General features: G+C 39.6%; 7 protein-coding genes across 8 annotated transcripts; 2 read left to right on the top strand and 5 right to left on the bottom strand.

The window, feature by feature from the left end:
* The first annotated feature begins 207 nt into the window (after window positions 1–207).
* LOC112189736 (putative pentatricopeptide repeat-containing protein At3g01580) lies at window positions 208–2,684 on the top strand. Its single transcript, XM_024329085.2, is given in 2 exon segments — window positions 208–2,241; window positions 2,244–2,684. Coding segments are annotated over 2 exon segments (2,118 nt in total). The 5' UTR covers window positions 208–230; the 3' UTR covers window positions 2,351–2,684.
* LOC112185296 (transmembrane protein 245-like) lies at window positions 2,410–5,108 on the bottom strand. The gene is made up of 3 exons (XM_024323537.2): window positions 4,541–5,108; window positions 2,725–4,150; window positions 2,410–2,543 (listed from the first exon to the last, which is right to left on the bottom strand). Exons 1-3 carry the CDS (start codon window positions 5,023–5,025, stop codon window positions 2,457–2,459), a joined length of 1,998 nt encoding a protein of 665 aa, XP_024179305.1. The 5' UTR covers window positions 5,026–5,108; the 3' UTR covers window positions 2,410–2,456.
* A 719-nt stretch (window positions 5,109–5,827) lies between these two features.
* Window positions 5,828–7,179, top strand: LOC112187402 (U-box domain-containing protein 6). The gene is made up of 2 exons (XM_024326169.2): window positions 5,828–6,180; window positions 6,329–7,179. The coding sequence occupies exons 1-2, from the start codon at window positions 5,867–5,869 to the stop codon at window positions 7,140–7,142; spliced, it is 1,128 nt and encodes a 375-aa protein (XP_024181937.1). The 5' UTR covers window positions 5,828–5,866; the 3' UTR covers window positions 7,143–7,179.
* Window positions 7,180–8,673: 1,494 nt separating this feature from the next.
* Window positions 8,674–12,011, bottom strand: LOC112187401 (altered inheritance of mitochondria protein 32). Its single transcript, XM_024326168.2, has 5 exons — window positions 11,666–12,011; window positions 11,472–11,557; window positions 10,271–10,576; window positions 10,105–10,188; window positions 8,674–9,409 (listed from the first exon to the last, which is right to left on the bottom strand). The coding sequence occupies exons 1-5, from the start codon at window positions 11,906–11,908 to the stop codon at window positions 8,980–8,982; spliced, it is 1,149 nt and encodes a 382-aa protein (XP_024181936.1). The 5' UTR covers window positions 11,909–12,011; the 3' UTR covers window positions 8,674–8,979.
* Window positions 12,012–15,382: 3,371 nt separating this feature from the next.
* On the bottom strand, window positions 15,383–19,172 carry LOC112186767 (serine/threonine-protein kinase D6PK). The gene is made up of 3 exons (XM_024325277.2): window positions 18,804–19,172; window positions 17,068–18,264; window positions 15,383–16,497 (listed from the first exon to the last, which is right to left on the bottom strand). Exons 2-3 carry the CDS (start codon window positions 18,240–18,242, stop codon window positions 15,615–15,617), a joined length of 2,058 nt encoding a protein of 685 aa, XP_024181045.1. The 5' UTR covers window positions 18,243–18,264; window positions 18,804–19,172; the 3' UTR covers window positions 15,383–15,614.
* Window positions 19,173–21,888: 2,716 nt separating this feature from the next.
* On the bottom strand, window positions 21,889–24,260 carry LOC112190071. The gene is made up of 3 exons (XM_024329503.2): window positions 24,103–24,260; window positions 23,886–23,999; window positions 21,889–22,233 (listed from the first exon to the last, which is right to left on the bottom strand). The coding sequence occupies exons 1-3, from the start codon at window positions 24,145–24,147 to the stop codon at window positions 22,054–22,056; spliced, it is 339 nt and encodes a 112-aa protein (XP_024185271.1). The 5' UTR covers window positions 24,148–24,260; the 3' UTR covers window positions 21,889–22,053.
* A 404-nt stretch (window positions 24,261–24,664) lies between these two features.
* On the bottom strand, window positions 24,665–27,467 carry LOC112190070 (heterogeneous nuclear ribonucleoprotein A0). Of its 2 annotated transcripts, XM_024329501.2 has the most exons (6): window positions 27,071–27,462; window positions 26,932–26,972; window positions 26,679–26,842; window positions 26,466–26,565; window positions 26,200–26,369; window positions 24,665–25,554 (listed from the first exon to the last, which is right to left on the bottom strand). In XM_024329501.2, exons 1-6 carry the CDS (start codon window positions 27,211–27,213, stop codon window positions 25,009–25,011), a joined length of 1,164 nt encoding a protein of 387 aa, XP_024185269.1. In that variant the 5' UTR covers window positions 27,214–27,462; the 3' UTR covers window positions 24,665–25,008. The 2 variants fall into 2 exon arrangements, with proteins under 2 accessions (XP_024185269.1, XP_024185270.1); XM_024329502.2 differs by lacking the exon at window positions 26,932–26,972 and having other exon boundaries at window positions 27,071–27,467.
* Window positions 27,468–27,962: the final 495 nt, after the last annotated feature.

Below are 27,962 nucleotides of genomic sequence, written 5' to 3'. Positions count from 1 at the left end.
CTCGGCCCAATCACCTGCTGATTGGTGCACCATTTACGGTAGAAAACTTAGGAGGTGTAGCCCATTTACGGTTAAAGTTGCACCAATCAGCACAAACTCGGCCCAGTGATAAAATACTCTTCTAAAGACTCTAAAGCCCATTTTTCCGGGTCTTGACCCGACCCATCACAGCCCATTGTCCATGAATTAAGAAACCCAGACGTGAACTGCAAGTAGTTGAGGAGGGGGGTATGAAAAGGCGGGAAGCTCTAGTTAATCTATTTCAAGCATGTAACGCTAGGAAACCATTAGCAGAGTTACACTCTCAAACCCTCAAATCTGGGCTCACAAATGACACCTTCTTCGCCACAAAGCTCATTGCTCTGTATTCGAAACACGAGTCACTCGGGCACGCCCGTAAGGTGTTCGACGAAACGCCTCAAAGAAGTGTCCATCTGTGGAACGCTACACTCCGGAGCTACTGTAGAGAGAAGCAATGGGAAGAGACATTGTTTCTCTTTGATAAGATGTTATTATCGGATCGAATGCCGGATAATTTCACTATATCTATTGCTCTCAAGGCTTGTGCCGGGTTAAGGGTACTTGAGTATGGGAGAGTAGTGCACGGGTTTGTGAAGAGGAATGAGAAGATTGCGGTGGATGTGTTTGTGGGTTCGGCGTTGATTGAGTTTTATTCCAAGTGTGGGAAGATGGGCGAGGCGGTGAAAGTGTTCGATGAATTTTCACAACCGGATGTGTTTCTGTGGACTAATATGGTTACTGGATATGAGCAGAATGGTAATGCTGTGGAAGCATTGGAGTTTCTGTCCAGAATGGTGATGGTTGGGCGGGTTAAGCCTGAGCGAGTGACGCTTGTTAGTGCTGTTTCTGCTTGTGCTCAGCTTTCGAGTTTTAGACTTGGAAGTTGTGTTCATGGTGTTGCTGTTAGGAATGGGTTCAATTCTGATTTGTGTTTGGTAAATTCATTGCTAAATCTATATGCAAAAACGGGTTCTATCAGAACTGCCACTAGCTTGTTTTGGAAGATGCCAGAAAAAGATGTTATTTCTTGGAGTTCCATGATTGCTTGTTACACTCATAATGGGGATGTACTCGAAGCGTTGGATCTTTTCAGAGAAATGATTGATAGGGGAGTTGAGCCTAATTCAGTAACTGTGAGCAATGCATTACAAGCGTGTGCAGTGGCCTGTAACTTAGACGAGGGTAAAAAAATCCATGAACTTGCCACTAGGAAAGGTTTCGAGTTAGATGTCACAGTAGCTACAGCCCTGATCGACATGTACATGAAGTGCTCTGAACCTCAAGAAGCAGTTGATCTCTTCAGAAGAATGCCGAAGAAAGATGTGGTTTCTTGGGTTGCTTTGTTAAGTGGGTATGCTCAACATGGGATGGCATACAAATCGATGGGGATCTTTCGTAACATGCTATTAGATGAAACTCAACCTGATGCTGTTGCTATGGTTAAGATTCTTGCAGCGTGTGCAGAATTAGGGAACCTTCAACAAGCTCTTTGCCTCCATGCTTATGTGATTAAAACTGCCTTCAAGGATAATATCTTCGTTGGAGCTTCACTCATAGAGCTGTACTCAAAATGTGGTAGCATAGACAATGCAGTCCGATTATTTGAAGGGATGGCGTACAAGGATGTTGTTATCTGGAGTGCAATGATTGCAGGTTACGGAGTCCATGGACAAGGAGGAGAAGCTTTGAAAGCATTTGATCATATGGTTAAGCACGCAGCTGTTACGCCTAATGATGTAACATTTACCTCTGTTTTATCTGCGTGTAGCCATTCAGGTTTGGTTGAAGAAGGTTTGGGGATATTCAATATGATGTTGCATCAATACCAACTGAAGCCCAGACCCGAGCATTACGGAATACTGGTTGATCTTCTTGGCCGAACAGGAGAGTTGGACAAGGCCATGGAAATTGTTGAGCGAATGCCAAACCCAGCCGCACCCCATGTTTGGGGAGCCTTGCTTGGTGCATGTCGGATTCATAACAATATCGAGCTGGGAGAGGTTGTAGCAAAAAGACTTTTGGAGTTAGAACCGGATCATGCAGGTTATTACATACTGCTGTCAAATATATATGCCATGGATGATAAATGGGAAAATGTATTTAATCTTAGAACTTCCATAAGGAAGAAGGGGTTAAAGAAGATCTTTGGACAGAGTGTGGTTGTGGCAGGGAGTGAGATCCGTAGTTTTGTTGCCGGAGATAGATTTCATCCTGAATTTGATCAATCTATGGATTGCTGAGGAAATAAGAGGTGAAAATGAGACAGGGAATTGGAGGTGAAAATGTAACCATATCTCAGTTTTCCTTGTTTTGTGCAGAAAAATATTGATCATCACTCCATCCGATATGATCGAATTTCAGATAAATCTTTGTTAGATATCTAATCCTGTTGGTACAAAATTGTGTGCATTACATTTATATCAATCAGCACTGGTCTACTGTCCGGAAGAAAGAACGAATTCTACGTACAGATTTTTGAAGGCAATCATGACTGTCATCAGCAAAGGCCCCATAATTGCTCCCTGAAAAGAAAAGAAATAAACTCTATTAGCTAGTTTCATGATGCAAGTACTGTGATAGCAATTCATTATGATGCATATAGCAAGTATATCACCTTAATTTTAAGCTAGCTAATGTGTTTATTAAAATGCGTCTTACATTAAATGCAAGCATTATAAACATTAGGGAAGAAGAGTAAATTACTTCTAACATGGATGGGAAAAGAGCAATGCCACCAAGTATGCTAAGCCCGGTGAGGTAGGCATTCTGTCCTGGAATCTCATCTTGGATAGCAGCAGTTCCATATTCCAGCAGTATTTGATGGATTGACGTCAACAAAATGGCGTCTAGATATTTCGCTTCCATGCCCAGTTGCAGCGCTGCCGGGATTGACAAAAGCCAAGCCGGTGTAATTTGCAAAACGGCACTCATCAGGGCAAGGGATGTAGACATGTACAAGAAATGAATCTGGTAGAATCTGAACAAGAGATATGTGAGGCATCCTTGAAAGAATGTGACCTTAGCAGCAGCCAACAGCACACTGCTGACAGCATGATCAAGCACTTGGGCACATCTAACCCTTGTCGATCTTGAAAGTGGCAGCATCCCCAAAACATGATCCATAACACCTCCTGAGTCCGTGGTGATTAGGTAATACAAAAGCCAGAAGAACACTGTCAATTCAAAGATGAAATTGAACAATCCAGCAGCACCTGAAACAAGTGAGACTGCCATGAACAGCAAAATATTTGCACCTCCGGCCAAAACCGTAGTACTACTAGTAAGTAACCTTCTCGAAATGTCCAATCCCTGTAACAAATATGCTTTCGCTTTCTCTGCCAAGTCTTCCTTAGCAATCATAGACATGAATTTCCTAAAATGAAAAATATCATCAACATCCCTATAGATCACTCCCCATTCTCTGTTCCTCACCCTCGATTGAATGTTATGAAACTTCTCAGACAAGGGCCGATTGATATTGCTATTGATCTGCTTATGATCAATATTGCCAACACCACCATTACTCGAAATGTCGACTGGAGAAGAATCATTACTAGTCAAATAATGCCTCAGACTGTCCACAATCTCAGTCACATTGTAATCCGCTGCCCAAGAATCGATATTCAGCAACACTGTCTCATAAAACTTCGTCGCATAATCATCAATCAACTCCGGAATTTGATTCTCATCCATCCATTTCTTCAACCCAACTCTCTCCGCATAGTTGTAATTCTGCTCCAGTTGGTGTTCCAAATGAACTTTCATCGAAATCACAGCAAACTTCCCTTCCATTCCAATCTTATACGAAAAGAAAACCATCCCAAACAAAGTCCCCACTATCATAACCATGATCAAGCCAATCGCAACCGTCGTCTTCAACCTTTTGAGCATCAAACTAGTAATGTACCTGCTAACCCTGTTACTATTCCTCAGTTTCAACCTACTTCCGTGGCGCGAAAGTGCCGAAAGTGTAGTAGTCACACCAGGATCGATCACTATGCTTCTGTAACCCAAAACACAAGCTACAAAGCAAGCAATTGCAAATGCCGGGATAGTGTAAAAGCCTATGTTCTCATATAGAATCACAAATAGGGCAAACGTGATAAGCCGTTGTATAATTTTTGAGAAGCTGAGCAAAAAAAACAATGAGCATCAAAGGTCACAAAATCAACAAAAAATGTACTTAATTTCTAAAACAGGTTGCATTTCATGTCCATACTTAAATTTTTCAAGAAGCTAAAGAAAGAAAAACAATGAGTGTTAAAAAACAGTTACAGAATCAATTGAAAATGCACTACAATAAAATACCGACAACCAGTGTCAAAATAGTTACTGAATCAACAGAATATGTAATGAAATAAAATTTTGAAAACATGTTGCATTTAATGTCGGTACTTAAATTTTTAGATGGACTAAAAAAAACATGCTAAAAAAGTGACAGAATCAACAAAAAATATATTGAAATAAAATTTCTAAAATATGTTGCATTTAATATCACTGCGGACATTTTAGACCTTGCCTGAAATTCTTTTTCGGGCGAGGCGGGCTGGGGCGTTTGAGGAGGCGGTGAATGGCAGTGCGGGAGTCGACGAGGGAGGCGGTGGTGGCGCGTACCGCGGCGCGTGGGAGCGCAATGAGGGTTTCTAACAGGCCGAGATTGAGAGAGTCAGACCAGAACGAAACCAGAGCAGTGTGGAGCTCGCGGAGAGGCATGGAACAGAGAATGGCCCATTGGATTGGGCGCCAGTAGCCTTCTAGAAGCTTCGTGACGCCGTAGAGGAGCGCGAGTGAGAAAGCTAGTCCGGCGTGGGCCAGGGCCACGTACATTCCGATCCGGACGTGGGGGTCGGTCGGCAGCCGCAACGATTGGTCTCGGGTGAGGCGCGGCGGCGGGTGCGGTTCGGGTTCGGAGTGAGGGTCGGCATCGGCGGGGTCGGGTTTTCTTTTGCGGCGGCGGCCACGGTGTTTAATGGGAGGAGGGAAATCGGTGGTGTATGACGTCATCGGTGGTGGTTGTTAAGGGTAGGCGTCGGCCATTTTATCTGTAATTAACGGCGAAGGATCAAAGATCTGAGTCTCCTCTGCTTCTTTCTTGTGGCACAAGTGTTAAAACGGACTGGAAATAAAGCCCAAACACCAATGCTTATAAGAAAGACAGCCCAACAAGTGAGGCACGATCCAGCCCAATAGGGTCGAAAATTAACAGTTTTTTGGTTACATGATAAGTCTTGGTCTATCTTTTTATCTTTTTGGAGTCTTATCGAGGGAAAATCAGGTTCTTCCAAAAAGTGTTGTTTCTTATCTGCTTCTTTCGTTAAATTTCAAGCCAATCAAATCAATCCAATAACGCTCCATACATTCGAAGTTTGAAAGATATTGCCCGCTATTTTGAACCAAAAAAAAAAAATTTGATTTTTATATAAACTCATCATGATGGATTAGTGAAGATGGGTCATTCGCTCACTGTAAGTACTTTATGGAGTCACAATCTCCCCACTAAATCCTAATAATGTTGTTGCTGCTTCAGTGTATGATCATCTCAATTTGTTGGTTGCCTTACGGACTTTTCTTTGTAGGGTGTTGTAGTCTTTTTCTTATCCAAAGAAAGAAAGAAAGAAAAAATACTCACCCTAAAAAGAATAATGAGATTAAAACTTACCATAAAATATTGAATAATGAAATTCCTATTAGCAAAAGGAAAGAAGAAAAGCCCAAAAAGCTGACGGCGTTCGCCTTCCCCAAAAGGATGTTAAAGATTCATCCTCAGGAATCGTTTTGGTATTTCCAAATCATACACTCAGAAAAAGGCTGACCTAAAGAAGGTAAGTTGCTTCTCTCTCAAACAATGGATCAGTACAAAATCTCTTCAAGCAACCAATCCCACACAGAAAACCCTTTACATACAAAAAAAACAGAACCTGGAGAGCTTAGAGAGCTTCCTTCCATGGAGGAACTTCTGCTCCAAAATCTAGTCACCGGAGACGCTGAAGCGCAGATTCGGGCTGCTACTCAACTCGGTAACCTAAGCAGCAAGCAAAGGCACAGTTTGGCTGAGAGAGGTGTTATGCTTCCATTGATATCAATGCTTCATTCCCAAGACTTTGAAGCCATTGAAGCTGCTCTCTTAGCTCTGCTTAGTCTTGCCTTTGGTAGTGAAAGGTTAGTCCATTCTTCATCCTGTACTTCCTATTCTGTTCATATAATTGTTCCCTAGCTATCATCTCATGTTCTATAACACACTGTTAGAATTTCACTATTGACTTTTTGCAATAGTAGAGAATGACCTATGTCTTCTTCTGTTTGACAGGAACAAGAGACGGATTTTGAAATACGGGGCTTTACCGGCGGTGCTAAGCCTCCTTCAATGTGGAAGCAAAGCGTTGATGGAGCTCACAATAACAGCTTTGATGATTCTCTCATCTTGCAAGGCAAACAAGTTATCAATTGCCTCGTCTGGAGCCATTGAGCAAATCATTGAAATTCTCAATCGAGACTATGCTAATGCTAATGGCATGAACACAAACAAGGACACGATCACTATCAGCATGCAAGCCAGACTTGATGCCGTGGCTACACTCCACAACCTCTCAACTTGCCATCATATTATGCCATCTTTGGTCTCTTCTGGTGTAGTTTCCTCCTTGCTGCAAATAATCCGCAGCTGCGAAAAACCGTCCCAACTGGTTGAGAAGGCTATTGCATTACTTGATGACATTGTTTCTTCATCCAAGATTCCGCTCAAGGAAACAGCCGGAACTTGTGGGGCAATTGGGGCATTAGTTGAGACCCTTGAAGAGGGATCAATGGAAAGCAAAGAGCACGCGGTGAGAATCCTGCTGTTCATATGCCAGAGCTGCAGAGAAAACTACGGAGGATTGATTTTACGGGAAGGAGTAATGCCCGGGTTGCTGCAGTTGAAAGTAGATGGAACATGGAGGGCAAAAACTATGGCAGAGGAATTGCTGTTGCTTTTGAGGGACTGCTCGAGTTATGGTCCGAGTAATCAACAGTCCAGGAATGAGGTTATAGAGCAGATTATGCAAGAAATTGATGCAGAAGGAGAGGAAGTTGCTGGGAGTACAGCACTGAGGCTGCTCGCGAAGCTCAGCATCATGCAATGAGATCTATGGAACTTGGATAAAGTTTTGGTCCATTTGGTAGATAACTAGATATATAATTGTCAAACTGTAGATAGAACTTTGGCTGCTTTTGACAATTTATAACCAATTGAAATTATTAGGATGTTCAGAACGGAGATGCTAATCCCTTTTATCACGTATTTGCAATCATAGTATACTTTTTTTTTTTTTTTTTGAGACAATCAAAGTTCGAACTACAGTGATGCTAAAACAGTAATTCATACCATAAGAACATTATCAGTTCTCCTTCTAGGTCAGTAGTACACTACAACCATCTCAAGAATAGAGAACACCAAAAAAATAAAGCACTGTATAACCAGTCTATCTTTTTCAAGACTCAAGTAAGCAGCCAGCTTGCGAGAACCCAAAAATGGCTCAAGAATGTCGTCCGACAAAAGCACACAGAACAGACCAAATATGCGTACAATCAAATGTATGTACAATCATACAGATCAAAGATAGTATACTAAGAAAATTAGCACAAAACTTGCAATAACCAACTCTTCAAAAGCCTGAGGGCTCATTCAATTTTATCCCAATTCACAATCCTAATGTTTTGATAATTGAAGCTCATGACAGAAGTGAGTGCTTATTTGCGGTTGTTTATCAAACTAGGCCCTGCTGAGTAAATGATTTGGTCGTTAAGGTGGAGACAATGGCATTGGTTACCCATCAAATGCAGGGTGCGTTTGTGACATATCCGTCCAGGCCTTTGTCATGGAGCAAGGGGATGAAGTTGAAGTGGTATGTAACAACACTTCACATGGTTGGGAGAACAGAGAGTTACAATATTATAAAGCACAATATTTGTTTGAGTGTAGGGGCTTCTCCCTTGCGTGGACCAAAACTTAAACCATTGAGAGTTTCAGCCTTCAAGGGTAATGCCTAGAATGATAAATCTGGAGGTAGAAAAGGTGGATCAAAGCTTCCTAAGAATTCGGTCAAACTAAAAGAGAATGAGGATACCAAAGCGGGTTCCCCCAGGCAAATGATATCCCTATTTCCTATGCCTCTGAAGCAAATGAGAGTATTGCATCTTCCCCCAAATGAGAGTATTGCATCTTCCCCTGCCAAACATAATCTGTTTAAGAAATGGTCAATGCTCCAAACGCAATCATCAGGTGAAGTAGTAGACGGGATTTTGGGAGAAGAACCTCCTCAAAAGGTGATATCAGAAACTGAGCACGAGACTCAAAACGAGGAGAGATGGTATTCTAAGGATGGTTTGGTGCAGTTTCATCTTGATGTCTAGCTGGTGGTCAACGATCACGACAAGCAGATTTGTCCGGGTTTTTCTAATTTTTTATGAGGCAGCATTAGCATTCTTATTTTTGGATGAGGTCCGTATTATTTTGCTTATGTATTGTATTCAGCTGTTCTTGAAGTTCCATAATAAGAGTATTTTCATTTTGAAAAAAAACAAAAACAACTCTTTAAAAGCTTGCTGGTCATTAACAAATGAATAGCCTGGACAATCAGAGATAACAAAAACATTACCAATACCAGATCCTCATTAAGCATCAAGATCCCCGTAACAAATCCACTACATATAAAAGTAAACCATTCACCAGTCTACAGAAACAACAAATATTCAATCGTGAGCACAAAACATCTAGGGAAGGGGGCAATGAATATTTTTTTAAACTATGGCTTTAACCTTGGGAATTCATCCCATCCACCAGAAAAGAACATTAATATTCTCCTTTCATAGTATGTGGAGGTTTAGAGAATTATTTGATTGATGTTATAATATGTTTTCTACCAAAAGATGAGGAACATGAGATACAAATCCACGATCAAACGGCACGGGCATGGAATGTTACCCTGACCTTCTGTAAAAGCTATAGACCGCCACACCCACAGTTGCCACTGCTCCCACCACCGCGACAGCTGCAAGGATATCACTTTGCTCCCACTTTCCCATGTAGCTTGTCAGTTTGCATCCCACTGCATCCTTCTTGCCACTGCTAGCTTCCGTAGTTTCTTTCTGCTTCTTTTCCTCGATTCCACTGTTCTGCTCCAAATTTCCATCTCTGCAGCATGAGACTCCATTAGCACCCTGGCAACAACCTGCAAAGTTATCATTGCTGTTCTGAATCTGAGTGCCGTTTTCTTGGGGGTTTTCCTTGCTTTTCTTAGAACCTTCTCCAATTGGAAGCTTCTGGTCCTTAAATTTTTCACTTTCTCCATTTGGAAGCTTGTGTTCATTAACCTTTTCAGCTTCCTCAGCAGATACTCCCATTTCGCCTCTGTTGGGAACAAAATTCAATTTCATGTCAGTGATAATTAAACTAAAAGGCTTCATATATAGAACGTAAACAAGAAAATAATTACTCTTTTATTTAATGAGACATAGAACTTTAATACATGAAGACAAAAAAGTGATAACTAAAGATTAATTAAAAGGTCATATCAAAGAATAAGTTTCTTTCTCTTTCTCATGTTTCTATAATAAAGTGACACATTGAGACATTTACAGTCTGTCGAAGATTTCATTTATATAACTCTCGTAGTCTCGTGGTAGGGTGGAAACACATTTATAGCAGAGATGCTCATGGTGGACACAAACTACCAGCATACTGAAGGACTAAAGAAACACCAAAAATAGAAACTAAAAATAAACTCATTCTATGAAATGGTCAAATGGATTTGCAGAGAAATGTTTCCTTCAAAGATTGTTTTCAACAATATGGTGATGATTGTGCAAAATTAACATAAATATCCTTATTGAGTCTCCTTGACATGACTGAGAGTCAGTTACAAGTTATAATAAAATCTAGATTGCCTAGCACTCTAACACTGCAGAATATGATGCTCCTACATTCCTCCACATTTAATTGTATAACAGAAGAACTAATGAGTAATATGTTAAAAAGACAAGTTACATTATAGTGAACTTTGCATCACAGGACAATAGGCAAAAACCAAAGAAAGAAGCACAAACCTCCATAATCGTTCTATAATCTTCCCTTTCCCAATATGCTCATCAAGCAATTCCGGTACATCATCAGGAGCAACATAGCCATACCTGCAATTAAAAACAGATAATGCTCAAATTCTGTCTTACAAATCCAATATTATCAGTTTACAATTGTTAATAGAGATCTTACCAGTGACCAGTGATCTTTCCATCTGCACCAGGGCTGTAGATAATCAAGTTCCCAGCATACTTGTGGCCCCCAATGTGAGAACAGGGACTAACAAACACCTGATCCTTCAGTCCTCGCAATTCAGCCTCCTCTATGAATTTATCAATGAGAACAGGTCCACAAACACCACATCTACGATCTCGACTACCATGGGCACACACAAAAACGTGAGAACCAGTCAAGACCTCCCGTGCTCCAGACGCCCATGCTTTATCATTCACGATAACATCATCCACAAAGCTATCAACATCTGACTCTTTCAAGCCCCTATCATCCAAAAGCAAAGCAGCATTGAAGTCAGAGGAGAAAGTTATAGGACACAATCCCAAACATGAAACGGTCACAGACTCGTCACAGAGAAGAGAAATATGTAGAACTAAACTACTGAAGCTTACAAATCCAATGAGTTCAGTGAATTTATCACAATATAAAACCTCATGTGGAGTGAATAACATATCTAACACAACAGAACATTTGTTGACATCTGAATCAGTAAATAGGCCACGTCACCATATTTTAAGAGACCTTAATTTGCAGGTGTGACATATAACATCTAAACTATACTTTACTGTAAAGTTTCTTTCTTAATTACTTCAAGCTTTTGCTTGAAGAAGCAGGTAAAATTCATATCTAGTAACTGATTAAGAGGACAAAGTCATGACAAGGGTAAACTTCATTAACTGATACTTACGATATACAATTAACAAACTGCAAGTGTTCACAGAAATTTAGCAGCAGAAAATATACTTATACACATGAAGAACATGAGTATGCAGAAAAAAAAATGCATCTAATCGTTTCATTTTCTCTGGCCAGTACATTCTAATCACTGTAGTGAATTCACCACATTAATCTTAATCAGCAAGGAAGATTCAGAACAGATATAAAGCCCTACATGTAGTCAAAACTGGCACCACCTAACCATAATCTCAGAGGGAACAAAACTTCAACTACTCGTTAACATACTAAAAGTAGCTCAAAAGATCTCACAAAATAAAATCTCAAAATTATGAACTCCAACCGCAGCTAGCAATCAGCACACTCTTCAATTCAACCAAACTAAATCTGGAAAATCCAAAACAAAGAACCCTAGCTTGTGATCCAAACACTACAATTCCAATCAAAACAACGCAAACAAATCAAAAACCTCAAGTGAACTCACCGGTATTTGATCATATCCGGGAAAATCAACACATCGCCGTCAGCGAATTCAGTTCCGTCGCGCCCTTCGCACACCGTCAGCTTAGTCTACCAAACCAAAAACAGCAAACTAACAGAGTCAACTCAAAGCTCACTAGTAATCTTCAAGAAACCTAAAATCAAAGCGCCAGAAAAATCAAAGCAGGAGGCACCGACCTTGATCGAGATATCGTTCTTGCGGGCCTTGAAAGCCGAGGAGAGGAGCTTGGGGAGCGGATCGGACTCGGAGCCTTCAACGCGGGCGGGCCAGGCCTCGGGGCTCTTGTAGCAGAGGAACACGTGGCGGTCGTAGGCGTCGACGGTGCCGGCGAGCTTGCTCTGGAACATCTCCGGCCTCTTGAACCCGTACTTCTCGTCATCGGCGGCGGAGGGCAGGGTGGAGAGGTCGTCGGAGGCCATTGCTAGGGTTTGGGGTAGCAGAGTCGGTGAGCGAGGTTGTGAGGAGAGAAAGAGGTAGCGGTTCGTTACGGTTGTGAGGAAACGAAATGAGTGTGGGTTCGCAATGCGCATGGGTATATGGACCTGAATTCTGTGGACCGTGATAAGGTGTGACACTGTGCTTCGGAACAAAGATAACAGCGCGCCCAGAGCGTGGGGAGCACGCGCGGCGGTAGTAAATTAGGAAAGACGGGGAGTGTTCTGGTGCTTGCGGGTGCATGACGGGGGAAGATTTAGAGCTTTTGGGTGTGATTTATCCAACTTTGATCGTAAATATCTAAAACATTTTGTTCAAATTAAGTAATTTATTGTGGTTAGGCGATCATACAAGAAAGGAATTTGCAAACTAGATACAGAATATTCATTTTTCAGGTATGATTTATCAAACTTTTATTGTCAGGTATTTAATTTGAAACGTGTTGTTCTGATTAAGTAATTTAATATGGTCAGGCGAACAAGGGATTTGAATTTGAATCAAATTTCATATATTTACTATGTAATTGACTAAACTAAATCATAAATGTATATCTTTAATATAAGATATTTATTACCTTCATAACAGTTTTTTTTTTTGTCAAAGTAAAGATACTTCATTAAGAAGCCCAAAGGGAAAAACCCAAGGACTGAGGAGAGTGCCCTGAAATACAAGATAATTAGAACAAAAAAATTACATCTCTAACCTAACTCCACATGAATCAGGACACAAGAGAGTAATCCTACAAAATAAATAGAACATATCCTAACTTGATACCACTGCTGCCGTGTGAAGACTTGATTTGGCTTAAGTTAATCAAAGTCTAGTTTAGCACCACTAAATTATGTTATAGCTAGATACTTATTTGTTTTAGTAAAAGAATGATCAAATATAGAGGGTCTAGCTTTGTGTATGGGGTCATGAATGATGAATTGTTTGATCCCTGCTGATTTTGGTTTATTTGTTTTTATAACTCAAAAACCAACTAGGTTTTGTTAACAAAATGCTAGAGTAGAACACAAGTGTTTCTTACAAACAAAAGCAAACATTTACCTGTTTACATTCTTTGTCAAAAAGAAAAGAAAAGAAAAAAGTACAAATTGTGCTTAGGTTTCAATAAGGTTACACAGATAGCTACAAGTCCTATATTTACATTAATACATGTTTCCAAACGGCACAATACATCAATTTCTTATTTATGTTTCGTACTTATAACTTCCTTGACTTGCTGCCATTACATTTTGCAAAAGTGCAAAAATTTCCAGCAATTGTCTTTAGCTCATTGTGTTCCCTCTTCTTGAGTCTCTTTGACTGGAAGTCTTGTTAAAACCTGCAACACATGCACAAAAACACATTAGAAGAAGAAAAAAAAAAGTCTAGAATGTTATTTTGTTTTATTTAACTGCTGTGTCACCTAGTAGCTTGTTGGAAACACATGTGTACACACTTCTAACCACAATTAAGAACCTGTAGACATAAAGTTAAGTGTGTACAGCAAGTGGCTGCTCTTAGAGCAGCTTAAAACTTGGGCAACAAGCTCAAAGCAGGAGCTGGTAGTTTGGGATAATCCTCAAATGATTTTTCTAAGAAAGAGCTGGCAATAAGTTGTTCCCAATGTTTATCTAACTGACTGAGCTAAACAGGAGGTTGCTAGTCTACATATAGGTTCTCATGATTACATCTTCTAGTAAAAGAGGTTCTTACCTGCAGTAAGAAAACACAAATTAGAAAACATAACAGAAAACAATTTAGAGACTCTAGAATCAGCAAAGTCCAGAAAACAAGCTTTGAGAGGTCTAGAAACAAAGCCTCAGCTTTACTAAACCAGGTTTAAGGTAGGGGAAGTTTTGGGGAACCTCAATTTTGATTATATCAGTCTATTGATATGCTTTTGAGTGATATTTGCTACTGATCAGATTGTTTATGTTGTGTAAAATATTTGTTTAGTTCATTATCATGTTGTTTTATCTAATCCTAGCTTGAAGAAAGAGTGAAAATGGTTGTGTAGTTGAGTCTAATACTCGTAAGGAACCAGCAATGTCAGCCAATGGTATATACACTTTGGGAGAGAAGCCCCTTCAATTATTATTGATAAAATGATCTATTGTTTGGCAAGAAGACACTGGTGACCGAGATTAGTACAAGATTACTAACAACCAGAGTATAAGAAGTTATTTTCTGTATTGCATCATCACTAATTAAATGTTTGAGGTTTGCTCTACTGAGCTTTAAGCTCACCCCTTTTATGATATTGTGCAGATCATGCTCTTGAAGGTTAGAATTTAATTTCTGAAAATCTGGAAGTAGGAGAAGGAGAAATAAATTTTTAGTTTACTGTTTTGTTTTATCTTTGTACAATAAAGCTTATTTCCTAAGCTTGCTTTTGTTTCTCTTATAAGTACTTACTTATGTAATAAAGAGTTCAACCACAAGTCACCTCTGATTCTCATTTTTTTTCAATATAGTTTTTATTTGTCAAAGTGTTTCTTATCTTTGACAATTAAAAGCTATTCACACCCTTACTCAAAATATTTAAAAAAAAAAAAATTGTAGTTTTTAGGGTTAGGGTGACATGCCGCCACCCAAGCAATATTGCACAACCAAAAGCTGCACAATGATCGACCAAGATGTTGCCAGAATAGCCAAATTCAAGGAATAAAATCCTTGACACCGATGCCAATAGAAACCCAGAAGGCAGCTCCAATCATGCCCAAAATGCACTTTGATACGAAGCGAGAACCAACACCTCAGACCAATCTTTTCATCTCTACCAGAACCCAACGATCCGGGAAGGAAATGTAGCCACCAAAAGGGGACATAAGCCAATAGAAAAGAAAAAAAATTCAATGGTGAATCGTGAATGGGGGGTGAAACACCCACGCGTGAGCACCCATAGACTGCAAGGGAAGTGATTTTCACTTTAATGAGGCACCCATAACAGTTTAACTTAAATGAAAAATGATCGAACAAGACTGTCTCATTGCGGCTGCAAAAACATCAACTTTCATCCTTGCTACCGTAAAACTAATATCGTTTGCTGAAAAACTAACTTGTCAGGGTTCATGAATTACATCAAAATAGTGTTAGGTTCGATAATTTTGTCAATCTCTCGTTTTAACCGGAAACGCTTGATCTTAATTTCATTGCGTTGCGACTCCAACATAATTGGAGATTTCGAGGGACAAAAGGGACTTCCGTGCACGCAAAATGGAGGGTCCATAGAAGATGACTGGTGACCGTGCAGGGAAAGTTGGGTGCAAGCGCGTGGACCTAAAGAACTTTGGGTGGCATGGAAATTGCTAAATTACAGAAATGGTTCTAGAATTTAATTTTGAAAGAGACCTTCACTTTAGTATAATTATTTATCAAAGTCAAGCCAAACCCCAATTTGGACAACCTTTTTAATATTAATAAAATTAGCGATCACGTCAAAATTAGACTAATAATTAACGCTGCAAGAAAAGAAAATAGCAGCAGTTTCATTCTTCAATTTCAATCAATGCTTTTCCTCAATGCTGTAAAATCGAGAGAGCTTACCATGATGATAATGGTGCGGTTTTTACATTTGCAAATCAAAGGAACTACAAAAATTGTAGATTCCTTGCAATGGAAAGAAACCATTGATTGTAGCACCCCATATGAATCGGTTGGAGACTTTGTTCATCCAAAGAAAAAACAAGAATATAGGAAGAATCAAAAGAAATCAATCTCTATATAATTACCAGAAGGCTTCAAATCAACACCCGGTACCTTCCCGTCCGTGCCGGCTGCTTTCGGAGTATCAGGTCTTGGAGAAGTGTCCAACAGGTTCTGTTTTGCTGGCACCGAAGGCGGATTTGTACACCGGATTAGCGCCCAATTCACACTCTGGAAAAAAGGATGCTGTTTGACTTCTGTAGCCCCACGCCGGTAAGCAAGACGATGCTGTGGCTCTTTCACAAGTAGACCTCTGATCAAGTCCCTTGCTGCAAAGCTGACACTGGGCGACTCTGGAAATCTCAAAGGCTGCCCGACGACGTTAAACAAAGTAGCTCGGTTCCCTGCTCCCTTGAATGGAGTTTTGCCAAATAAAAGTTCATAGAGAAAGATCCCAAACGTCCACCAATCCACAGCACTGCCATGGCCTTCACCTTTGATTATTTCAGGCGCCAGATACTCGTGTGTTCCCACAAAGGACATTGATCTAGCACTAGTGGGTTCTGCAATAAGCTCAGGGAGAGGGCTCACTTGATTATATACATCATTCTTGGGTTTGGTCTTTTTCTTGTCCTTCTTGGGCTTGCTTGAGAAAAAGCGTGGAGCAAAGCACGCTGGTGTAATGCAATCTGGCTGCATTACACAAGTTGGCTCGATGCACGCGGGCTGAACACAATATGCTGATTTCTTTGTCTCCATGCCTGAGTTTGAAGATCTAACCAGGGTGGGGGAAACAGCACATCTTAATGAAAGGTCAAAATCTGAAAGCATTATATGCCCATCTTCCCTCACTAAAACATTCTCTGGTTTGAGGTCTCTGTAAATGATCCCAAGCATATGCAAATACTCCAAAGCAAGTAGAACTTCAGCCACATAAAACCTGTGCGATGAATAAATTATTCTTATTAGCATGTTATCACCTCAGTCAATAAACATGTGCTGATACTTGTTGTCTTTCTGCTTTTTACTCTCTCTCTCTCTCTCTCTCTCTCTCTCTCTCTCTCTCTCTCTCTCTCTCTCTCTGCATGTGTGTAACAAGACAGAAAAGGAGAGGAAAGAGAGATTTCTACATCCAAACAATCAAGTCCACAAAAATAATCTTAACAATCACAGACACCACATATTTACACTCAAAACCACACATTTCACTGAAATCCCCAAAATACACCAAATCACACAATATGCTCTTACAAGTTATAGACAGGAGTCTTACAAGTTACAGACAGGAGCTGTATGCTTAGAAATGCTAAAATGCATATATGGTGACAATTTGTATGATTTTCTGAGCAAGGGTTATTCTGGTCCAAGATTATCAAGTTAACTACAAATTGTGCTCCTTATCTAACACTAGTAATTTGTAAATATCCATGTGATTGACGAAATAAGGTAATTTGGTGCAATACATGTAGTCATTATAATAAACTGAAAGAAGTGGAAAGGAATATCTAACCTGGCAGCATGCTCTGGAAAATACTTTCCAGGTTGTTTTTGCCTGAGTGCATGCAGATCACCTCCAGGGCAATACTCCATCAACAAGCATGTGAACTTCTCTGTCTCAAAGTGTGAATACAATGTGGGCAGGAAAGGGTGATCCAGAGACTGTAGTATCTCTCTTTCTGTCTGAGCCCTCAAAAGCTTTTTGCGACTGGCCAGTGCTGCTTTATCCATAACCTTCATGGCAAAACAAGTTCTAGTGCCCGACAGTTCAGACAGATAAACACTGCCTATATCTCCACATCCCAGTCTCTTCAACAACTTGAAATGATTCAAACCCAGCATCCCATCATGATCTCGGACAGCTTGAATTGCTTCCCATCTCACATCATTCGCCTTGTGGGGCTTGTACATGTTATTGCTCAAACTACTGGAGCTGCTCTCATCACTAACATCACTTCCAGTGCTACCTCTATACATACTGGTCTTTCTGCTCTCAGTCAGCTCACAGGAATTAGTGACCTCACTTTCAGTTTCAGCAGACTTCTCAATGCTGCTTGTACATTCACTGACTTCTGTATTGGTAAAACTCTGTTTGGCTTCACAATAGAGAGTGGGGGCAGCAGAATATAAACTGTTCTGAGGGCTTGGACAGAAGGCAGTCCCTACTCCAGAATGAGAAACTAAGTGGCCATTTTTCCGTCCAGCAACTTCTTTACCTGGACCTAAAACATAATTCCTAGATTCTGGTAAGCTGCTTGAATCAAATTCCTCAGAATCATCAACAGGATGCTGGATGGAAGATTTTACTTCCACCATAGAAACCTTGTTCTGAAATGAGGTTTCGGCTGGTTTATCAAGAACATCATTCGGGCCTCCATGTTCAACTTTGCCTTTATTTGAACTCTGATACCGTTTCCCCATACTGAGCAAATCTTCCTGCAGCGCGCCATGGTTAGGTACCTTGTTGGGATTAATTACAGAACCATTTGAATATCCTACTGTCTTCACTTCATAAGCATGAGCAGCCACACTGGATGTGGATGAAGCCACTTCACTTCTCAATTGTTTCGGAGATGGAGGCTGAGAGGGACGAGAAGTCCCAGGTGTCGAACTAGGGTTGTTGCCTCCCTCAGGTGCCGAATAGCGAGCCTTTGGAACAGAAACGACCCCGTCAGACAGTGAATCCATTGCTCTCACACAGGAACTCCCACTGCAAATTCCAAATTGACCACAGAGATTATAACAGATGATAGCATCTCTACAAAGGCCATTAATTACAGAATACGCAACATAATCACATAATTAATTACAGAAAGAAAAAAAAAAAAAAACCCTCTTTCAAGTTTCAATTTGAAATATAGACCATGAATCCAAACAAAATATCTGCACAGCTATACAATCAAAGATAATCACATCCGGAAAAGAAAAAAAGAAAAAAAATTCACAGCCTTGATTCAAGAAACGAAACCCAATATATCTACACCCTTAATTCACAATCAAAATCAAACCCAATTTCTGAATCGAATTCAATTACTCAAAGAACATATCTTTCACAACCCAAGGCCAGAAGCAAAAATTTCCCCCAAAACAAACGCCATTTTCAACTTTCGTTTGGGACCCAAGAAAACCCAAAACCCTCACTTATCACAGCCCAAAACCCAGTTTCCAATTTCGATTCTTTACAAAAACCCAGCTCGAATTCACAAAAAAGCAGACGAATAATAATCAAAGAAGCTAAGAGAGTGGTACCTGATCAGAGAGCAGAGCAGTCTTGCATGGCTGCTGGGTTAGAGAGAGAGATGACTTTTGAGTCTGAAGAGAGCTTCAGATCCGATCGGAACAAGAAAGCAAGAGGACGAAAACCACAAGAAGATGATGATGAAGTCGTAATAAAATTTAGGGGAAAAAAGAAAAAGAAAAAGAAAAAGCTGGGGGTTTTTTCTCTGTGAATTTTCGTCGCGTGGTGGAAATTAGAGAGAAGAAGAAGACGAAGAAGGCAAGCTTCAGAAGCTTCAGAAGAAAAGCAATTAAGCTTTGTTTTTGAGTGGTTTCCTCTCTGCGATAAAGCTCTAGCTCTCTCTCTCTCTCTCTCTCTCTCTGCTTTTCTTCTTCTTCTTCTTGTAAAATGGTTTTTAGTGATAGAGAGAGAGGGACTGTTAGGGGTGGGTTATGGGGGCACCTACCCTTTTTGCTTTGGGCGCTCCCGCCTTCAATTAATTTTTTTTCCTTTTTTGTGAAAATTTAATAATTCACGGTTTCTTTTTTCGGTGCTAATCATTGTCCTTCTGGAAGAGGATGAGGAGGACCACACAAGAGTGAGTGTGTGTGAAACTCAACTGTGAAAGCAACCAAATTAGAAGATTATTAAACTGGAATATGTGAATTAATGAAATTATGTTGAGGTTTTAGGAGACGGCGTTTGCGGGTATGATATCCTGAGTTACGTTGGTGGGTAAGTATTGGACCGTTGAATTAAGGGTATTTCCACAGGTTTGCAAGTGACATTGGAATTTGGTAGTTAATTATTTTATATAGTTAATAGGATCTTGAGACGAAGCTAGATTCTTGTCTTAATACGTAATAATAAGTTGTATATATCTAAAAACAGAGTTATGTATCTTTTGAAATGGTCATAAATGATATGAAAAACTAGTTACCAGTATATTGGGGTGGAGCTAAGATGCTCGGGCATGGTGATACTTTTCACTCTCTATATCACATTATTGGATAACGTTGGGTTTTCTAGAAAAATGACTAGACACTTTATATTAAGTTCATGATTAGTTATCAACAATTTGTTGAGTAAGGGCATCAACTTGATATAAATGGACTAATTTTAATTAATCTTCTTACCTCTAAATATGTGCAATTGGATATTCTTTAACTGTTTTGAGCTATCCCAAAATGTATATTCTCTACTTAAATCAAACTTCATCTTCTAGTCTAAACTAATGTCTTATGATATCTTTTAGATATACGATGCTATAAATTATTCTATACACTGAAAGTGCAAATGACCTAACACTTCTAAGATAATCTCAACCCTTGAAATTTATAATTAATATTTTTATTAATGATCTAAAAATATATTTAATATAATCTAATCATCTATTTATATTAGTGCAATTGCAGGTCGGTGCACTGAATCATTCTCATGGTTATCTATTATTCTCTCTTCACAAATCAATTAAATCACCTTGAAAAATCTAGTATTCTAGTATATTACTTTTCCAATAATACAAGTCTCCCAAGAAACACAAATATTGAAAAGAATATCCTCTATCCGTTCTACAATGACCTGTCCCGATCCAAGCCAGCTGACATGGCGACATGTGATTGGACACGGCCGTCAACTCTCCTCCCTATGTTTTCTTACACATCTCATTGGTCAGAACACTAAGTTTCAGGGAGCACATGTAGGACTTAAATACCATTTTCCACCAATAATTTACGTCTTAATTTACTACCATAATTACAAAGCTTATCTAATCTAATATATATTAATAGTAATCACATGGGAAGCTTAAGTAACCGCGCAACCTTAAATTTTTTCATTAACTTCTTCCTCGGGAGCCACATGCAGGCACGTGAACGACGCCAGGAGCACGTGGACGGCTGTCATGCCCGGCGCATGAAACTATGGTTACACCTGCGGTGAACCAATTTTTTTTAAGGCAAAACAGTTAAAATTTCCCCGAATTTTTTCAATCCGATCACCTTTTCAATTCCTCTCTATCGTTAATTTGAGGTCAAGTTTTCTATATTTTTGTCAAACTTTATTGTGAAGCTCAACTCTGCAGCTCACATACTACATTTCAATACGTTTTAATATTTTTCACTACTAATACGTTATTTGAACATGTTTCTAAATATTTTATTGATGATATAAAACTACAAAAAAATTTCATGTTTATGTGTAAATTATGAAAATACTTTCACGTACGGTAGTAACCATTGAATTTTATTATAAATCTGAATGAAATTACAGAGAAATTAATGATCTAGAAAAAGTAGCAATACAGAAAAAGTCACGGGTCGTTTGGTTATTCTGTTTTCTGTTTTTAATTTTTACCGGCCTAATCTCGAGGGGGGGCAGTTTCGTCTTTTAGCAACGGGGCGCTCCCATTGTCTATCGGGTCACTAACCTCGGACATGCGGGCCCAAAACGCCACGCCATTGGGACCCACCACCCCCGCACATGGAGGACTTTTGGTAGGGCCCGGATGTGGGTTAAGGGTCTGGTGTGAGGGAACACACGGTGGTTGGGTAGTCCTTGTGAGGGTGACCACTTACGTGTAACATGTAACATGCCCTGGTGGGACCCACTTAACCCACTTCCCTTTGACCTGGAGTCGTGGATTCGGTTCGGGCCAATCGAACGGTTGTAAAGGGGGCTTTGGAACATGACAGTTTGCTGTGGATTTTTGCAGGGTAGGTTAATCACTGGGTCTTTGACACGTGTAATCATTTAGGTGGAGCTAAGACAATATCCCAACTGGTGGGACCTCTGTCACCAATCAGGTAAACATGTTTTTACTTGTAACAATCATCTTCTCCAATTAACCCGGATTGAATAAAGAAAAAAAAAATTACCCTTATTTTTTTTAACACCAAGAAAATTTATGTTACTGGACCAAGTTGTCCTAGCCTAAATGTAACTGTGAAGAAAAATCTATTGAAGTATAGTGTGAGGCGCTAATGAGGATTACGTAAAAACTTTTAAATCAACGGTTAGATGACATATGTGCTGTACAATTCAACTAAAATTAAGACCACAATTTGAAAGTCTCAATTTTAAAGTTCTCACTAGAGCCTTTTTCTTGAACCATATGCCTTGCTAAAACACATAACCCTATATTTTTATTTTCTTTTTCTTCTATATACATCATGGAAAACCAGCAAGTTGGCACGGGATATGATAAGGGAATCCAAGAACCGCACAATCAATTCATAATATTTCAACAGTGTGTGGAAGTGGAACTAACTTAAAGAAGAAGTCTTAAGATTGTTCTAGTAAATTATCCAAGTATATATTCAAAACGTATCTCGCTGTGGACAAGACATCGAGCCTCTTCTCGCTCGGTTCATACTTCCCCTTCCGAAGCTGGTACCTATGAGTTACAGCCGAGATTGTGTAAGTTTGGCTTTCTATTGTCACAATCTCCCCGCATTGCATGTTCTGCAGCACAGAAGTTGCAATAAGAATATACACAAGGGAAAACAAAAACATGGGATACTCGAAATATAGATCATGTCTCTAATCCCACTAATCATATAGGCCCTATTGATTCCCATGAAAGAACCAGCAGAGTAATATTGACAATATGACAGGCACAATTCCACTAACCATATTGGGCCTACCGACTAATCCCCATCAATGAAGCAGCATGACAGACATAAAACAATTGATGTTGACTGTTGAGTGAACATAAAGTTTGAGGAAGCTTCTATTGCTATTTCATGGTTTTCTGGACTCATGCATAGTGCTGTTGTTGGTGTTTGAGTTAAATGGCATCTACTTTCTCCACAAAGAGTAAGGGATGGAGACTGGAAGAGTCTGAGATGGATCACTACAGAACTATAGATCTAATTTTCAATTATAAGAACATAACGATACCAAGAACTCATATCATCCATGTGCTTCAAACTATTGGCATAACTTGCAAACAAACATTCCTCTAAATCTCTTCAACCTAAGCTGACATGTCAGACGGTGCTTACTTATTTTGACCCAAGTCATTCTTCAAATAGCTAAACTGCCAAAACGGTAACACACTTCTGTTTCCTTTTCTGCGCCTCAGAGCCATTTGTTTGATGGCAAGTCAAAAGGAATGAGATGGAGAGAACCCAGCATAGCGAGATCTTCTCATTTAAAGTGTCGAGGCATCAATTAGATGTTTCAATGATTATTTTTTAGTACTCTTATCCTCTGTTAGAGAGCTTACCATCTCAACTTTAATCGAGTAAATCTAGAATCATATTTTGAGACTCCTCTCTGCAGAAATTAGCACTCTCTCATCCTCTAAACCTATTAAATTATTGCTCTCTTTCATGCTGAATAAAGTTACTCATGAATGATTCAAATGAAATCTATTGCTCATCTTCATTTCAACACTCATTTTGTCCAACAAATCATTTAGGTTCTCATAAATTTTGAAAGGTAAAAGGTGACATGCGCTAAGGAAGGGACAATACTAAAACAGGAGCGAAAAACTTGCGCTGAAAATGTGCATTTCCACAAGTTCTAAGGTCTCCACATATACAAATGCAGCTCCAAAACAGAGTAAAGATTCTAAAAGCTTAAATCTCAAAAGGTCCCAAAGCTTCAGTAAGGTTTCTAAGTGGGGATGTATTTTTGGTTCAGTCTCCTATTCTTCTCTATATACTCAAAAGGGGCTTTTGCCTACACCAATCTATCGGAATATGTGATCACGCCACCCCAAAGCAAAAGTGGTTCCAATTAACAACTCTTTCAAGTTTCAATACATCGATCCAGTAACTCCTTACAATCTCCAGATTCATACACTTGAAAAACTTCCTTCTAATCAGGACTCGGAAGCGGCATCCTAATCACTACTCACTACCATTCAGGCTTGATCATCACATTGTTTGAGTTCAAATCATGGTGGATTAAACATAGTGGATTACAGCTCACACAATAAACAAGGAACAGGCATATGCACTAAATCCCAATCCCAATCTGTGCCTCCTCTCATCACATCCCGACTATTAAATCCCTAAAACTAATTAACAATCGGCATAAACATGATTAAGACCAACTATAAATCCCCAAATCACAAAATAATAGCAAAAAATTCATTAGGAACTTACAGAGGGAAAGCAACGAACGCCGAGGTTCTTGGGCGGAGGCGTAATTTCGACGACTTTGTAGGGGTCATAGTTATCTCTGCTCCTCTCTTTCTTTCTGCAACAGACTTGAAGCAGCTACAAAAATGGGAAATGGAGATTATTAGCTAAATTACAAAAATAAATGTTAAAAATAAACAAAGAATTAATTAATAATTTATGTTTTTTTTTTTTTATGTACCTTTGGATTTGGGCCAGTGCGGAGGTTCAAGGAGACCATTGCCATTGTCTCGAGCTCTGGTTCTCCCTCTGTGGCTGATACTTCAGACAAAGGAGATGGAATGCCAGGATAAAAAAGAAACAGTTCAACTGTTTTATTTATTTTTTTTTTTTAAAGAGAAAAATTGAGAACGAATCAGGAATAGGCCCAATCTTTTAGTTTTCATTTTTCTTTTCTTTTTGTTGAAGAAATATACCTAATTACACATCAACTCTGTCCCATGCTCTCCCATCTAATAACCTTTCGTCCAAATAGGGTCACGCACCCCTTTGATATAATTTCAAGAATTGAGATTAAAATAATAGAAGACTTAAGTATTTTAATCTCAATTATTGAAGTGAAATCTAAAAATGAATAACCATAAAATCCTAATGACCGTTTGAATACTATTAATATAAAAGATATAAAACCACTAACGGAGCGCTCATCACATAAAACATTTGGTAAAACAACTAGACAAAAATCGGCAGGATTGGAAAAATTAGTGCGCGTGAAATTGTTACGACTACTGAAAATTATGAGATGTTTTGAACAATAAACCCACGAGTTTATTGGCTGATATCCTTGATCAAAACACAACACATTAATGTTTACAAATTACAAGGTAGATGACGGGAAAGCAGGTTAAACGGAAAAAGGTACAGAATCAAAAATGTATGTCACATCTGCACAATGTGCAGTGGGTTGATGTCGATTAGCAGAAAAAAATAAGATAAGACAAGACCAGATATTCCTGGGGGAGTAAAAGGAAATTGATCCCTTTAAGAAATTAAAGAAGAGAAAAATGGAACATCTCTGAGACAATGGAAACTGAAACCAGAGGCCGTGGTTGCAAGGATTCTTTGGTCCTAAAATACAACAAACTTTCTACCTCCCATAAGGATGATATCGACCACTACCAGCACCACCATATCCCCCTCTACTACCATAAAAGGAAGCTCCACCGCCACCTCCATAGCCGCCTCCAAAACCTGTGTCATAGCCACTCCCACTCCCGTAACCACCACCAGCTCCACCACCAGCACTTCCATATCCCCCATAACTCTCACCACCTGTTCCACCATAACCACCACCACCTCCTAGATCATAACCTCTGCTATAGGCTCCTGCATAACGGCCTGCGTAGCCTCCAACTGAGGATTCTCCCCTATAAGCCCCTATACCGCCGCCGCCGCCGCCGTATACTCCGTATCCACCAAACTCACTTCCACTATATCCTCCATAAGCACTGCCTCTACCAGCATAGGCTGCTGCGGTTGTCCTATAAGCACCTGCACTACCATAGCCTCCCCCTCCAAATCCACCATAACTATCTCCATATCCACCACCATATGCAGGCCTAGAATCATTGTAACGTTTTGATGGGGGTGGGGGTAGGGTTTGCTTCTTTGGCTCTGCCTTTTTTATCTCCACCTACAAAGAAAGAACAGATGAAGATGTAAATTATCAAACTTCTTGATTGATCATGGATGCATCTAGTGAAAAAACAAGTCTGGAACCATATAATGATTCCAGAATTATTCCACACTTGTAATTGGTTTCTTTAATAGGTTTCCAAAGTGAACAAAGCAATAAAAACTTTCAATAATCTACAGGCTGCTACTAATCTAAGCAACAAAGTGGTGCAAACCATTGTAAATCTACTAATCAACACTAGACAGCTAAAGAGAAAATAAAAGAAAACTGAAATAATAATGCCATCATGAAGTCTTGCAAGTAGCTCATAAATAGGGAGCAAAAGCTCAAGTGGCAGCGTGAGAACAAAACATGCAAGAAACATATTGACAAACAAGATACTCAGTTGCCAGTGGTTTTAAGATTTAAAGGACCGTACATTCAAGAGCCTCCCTCATATGAAGATGGTGGGCAACAGTTACTATGGAGTCTAGCCTACAGCATTATATCACCTTTACTGACCATCCATGCAAAATTCAATGACAAACATCTAATGATAATGCGCTAACCAATACAATAGCTAATGCATATAAGTATTTCTGAATCCACACAATGTGACAAAATAATAACGTGATAAGGCCTTTCTTTCAGCAGACAGCTTACCTGAGCTCCGGCGAACTCAAGCTTGTTCCCCTTGTCCAAGAGATCATCAACTGCTTGCTCTGTCTCAAAGGTAACAAATCCAAATCCCCGCGAGCGACCAGTGGAATGGTCCCGCATAATCTGATGTTCCTTGACCTCTCCAAACTGTGAAAAGAAGTCGCTAAACTCATCTGCCCATTTACAAGTAACACACATGTAAGTCCCTCCACAGCTAACATTCAAAGAAGAACATTAAACTGAAAAGAGAACAGCGAACCACCGATCACCTTCATTCACTGTTGTGGGAATTCCACCCACAAAAATCTTCTTCGTCTTGAAATCCTTCGACCCCATTGCTCCCCTGGGTATTGTCCTCTTGATTTCCACCTATCAAATGCCATTAACACAAATCAACAATTGAAACTCGTATGACTAGAAAAAGTAGTACACAGCTCAAAATCGACAATGAATCAAAAAGTAAAGAAAGAAAAAGCCCCTACTTGCTTGCCATTGATAACATGAGTCTCTTCTATGACAGTATCAACCACAGAGGGGTTAGCATAGGTCACAAACCCGAAGCCCCTTGGCTGCCCGGTTTTCCGATCCTTCATTATCACCGAATCTATAATCTCCCCATATTTACCAAAATGCTTCACAAATTGAGCTGCATTACCACAAACCACAAACTCAGAAACCCTAAAATAATCAGAAACGCTCAACACAAACGCAATCAACTCAGAATTCAAATTCTACCTGTAGTGGTCTCTCTCGCCAAACCCCCTATAAAGATTTTCCTACGGAATTACAAAAATAAGCTAGCTGAGATTCATCTTAGGTTTTCCTAAGCTATACAAAACGGCGTCGTTAGTTTGAGGAGAAGGAGAAAATTTACCCGGGGCTGGCTCCGTCGCCGGTGTGAGGCTGAGACGACGACTTGTAGTCTTCGTCCTCCGCCTCACCTCCGCCTCTGTGGTCTGGCCGGTCAACGTCGTGAGCTTCCCCGTCAAGGTTGGCATCGTTAGTATGCGAATCCATGGCTGCTTTCGAATTTGAGAGAGAGAGAGAGAGAGAGTAAAGCGAAGCGAGCTTTAAAGAAGAAGAAGAGGAATGGAGAGCTTAGCCCTAGAGAGATATCAGAGAGAGAGAGAGGAGAAGAGAGTGCAACTGGGAACAGAAGAAGGGGCCTGTTTCCAAAAGCTAATAATTTTCGTTGCTGAGGAGGCTCTTAAACCCTGAAATTTGTTTTTTATTTTTTAATATGAAAAAGCTTACAACACAAAACTAAATAAGGACAACTAGAGTTAAGAAAATCAAAACTCTAGCTTAGAGATGCTTGGAGGATGCAACTGGCCGCAAACCCAAGATTGATCTGAATTGATGGAATGATCCAATTTTTTTTTTTTTTTTGAAATAGAAGTTAATAAGATTAGATCAACTGTCAAATAAAGCTAGAGAGTAACAAACACTTGAAATAGAATAATTTGTGGGAAAACAACCAACTCTCTATCTAATAAATACTGCAACTTATTACAAATCAGGAATGTTCGCATAAATGCAAGCCTAGTACAAATAATTATAGCCTCACCTTCTAAGGAAAACTCAATTGTGGTACAAAACTACAAATGAAGAATAGAAACATCTCAGAAAGCTCCTAGAAGCTATCTTTACACACACCAGACTTGAGCTAGTCATAAGTCATATTCAAGATAATATCAATTTTGCTAAAAAATCAACTGTATAATTAATATGATTAAAATATGAGTTTTTCCACTTTTCTATTTTTA

Source organism: Rosa chinensis, chromosome 2 (genome assembly GCF_002994745.2).
Source record: "Rosa chinensis cultivar Old Blush chromosome 2, RchiOBHm-V2, whole genome shotgun sequence".
Classification (NCBI taxonomy): Eukaryota; Viridiplantae; Streptophyta; class Magnoliopsida; order Rosales; family Rosaceae; genus Rosa; species Rosa chinensis.
The sequence above is the reverse complement of the archived record's forward strand: the minus strand, read 5'-3'. Positions and strand labels throughout refer to the sequence as shown.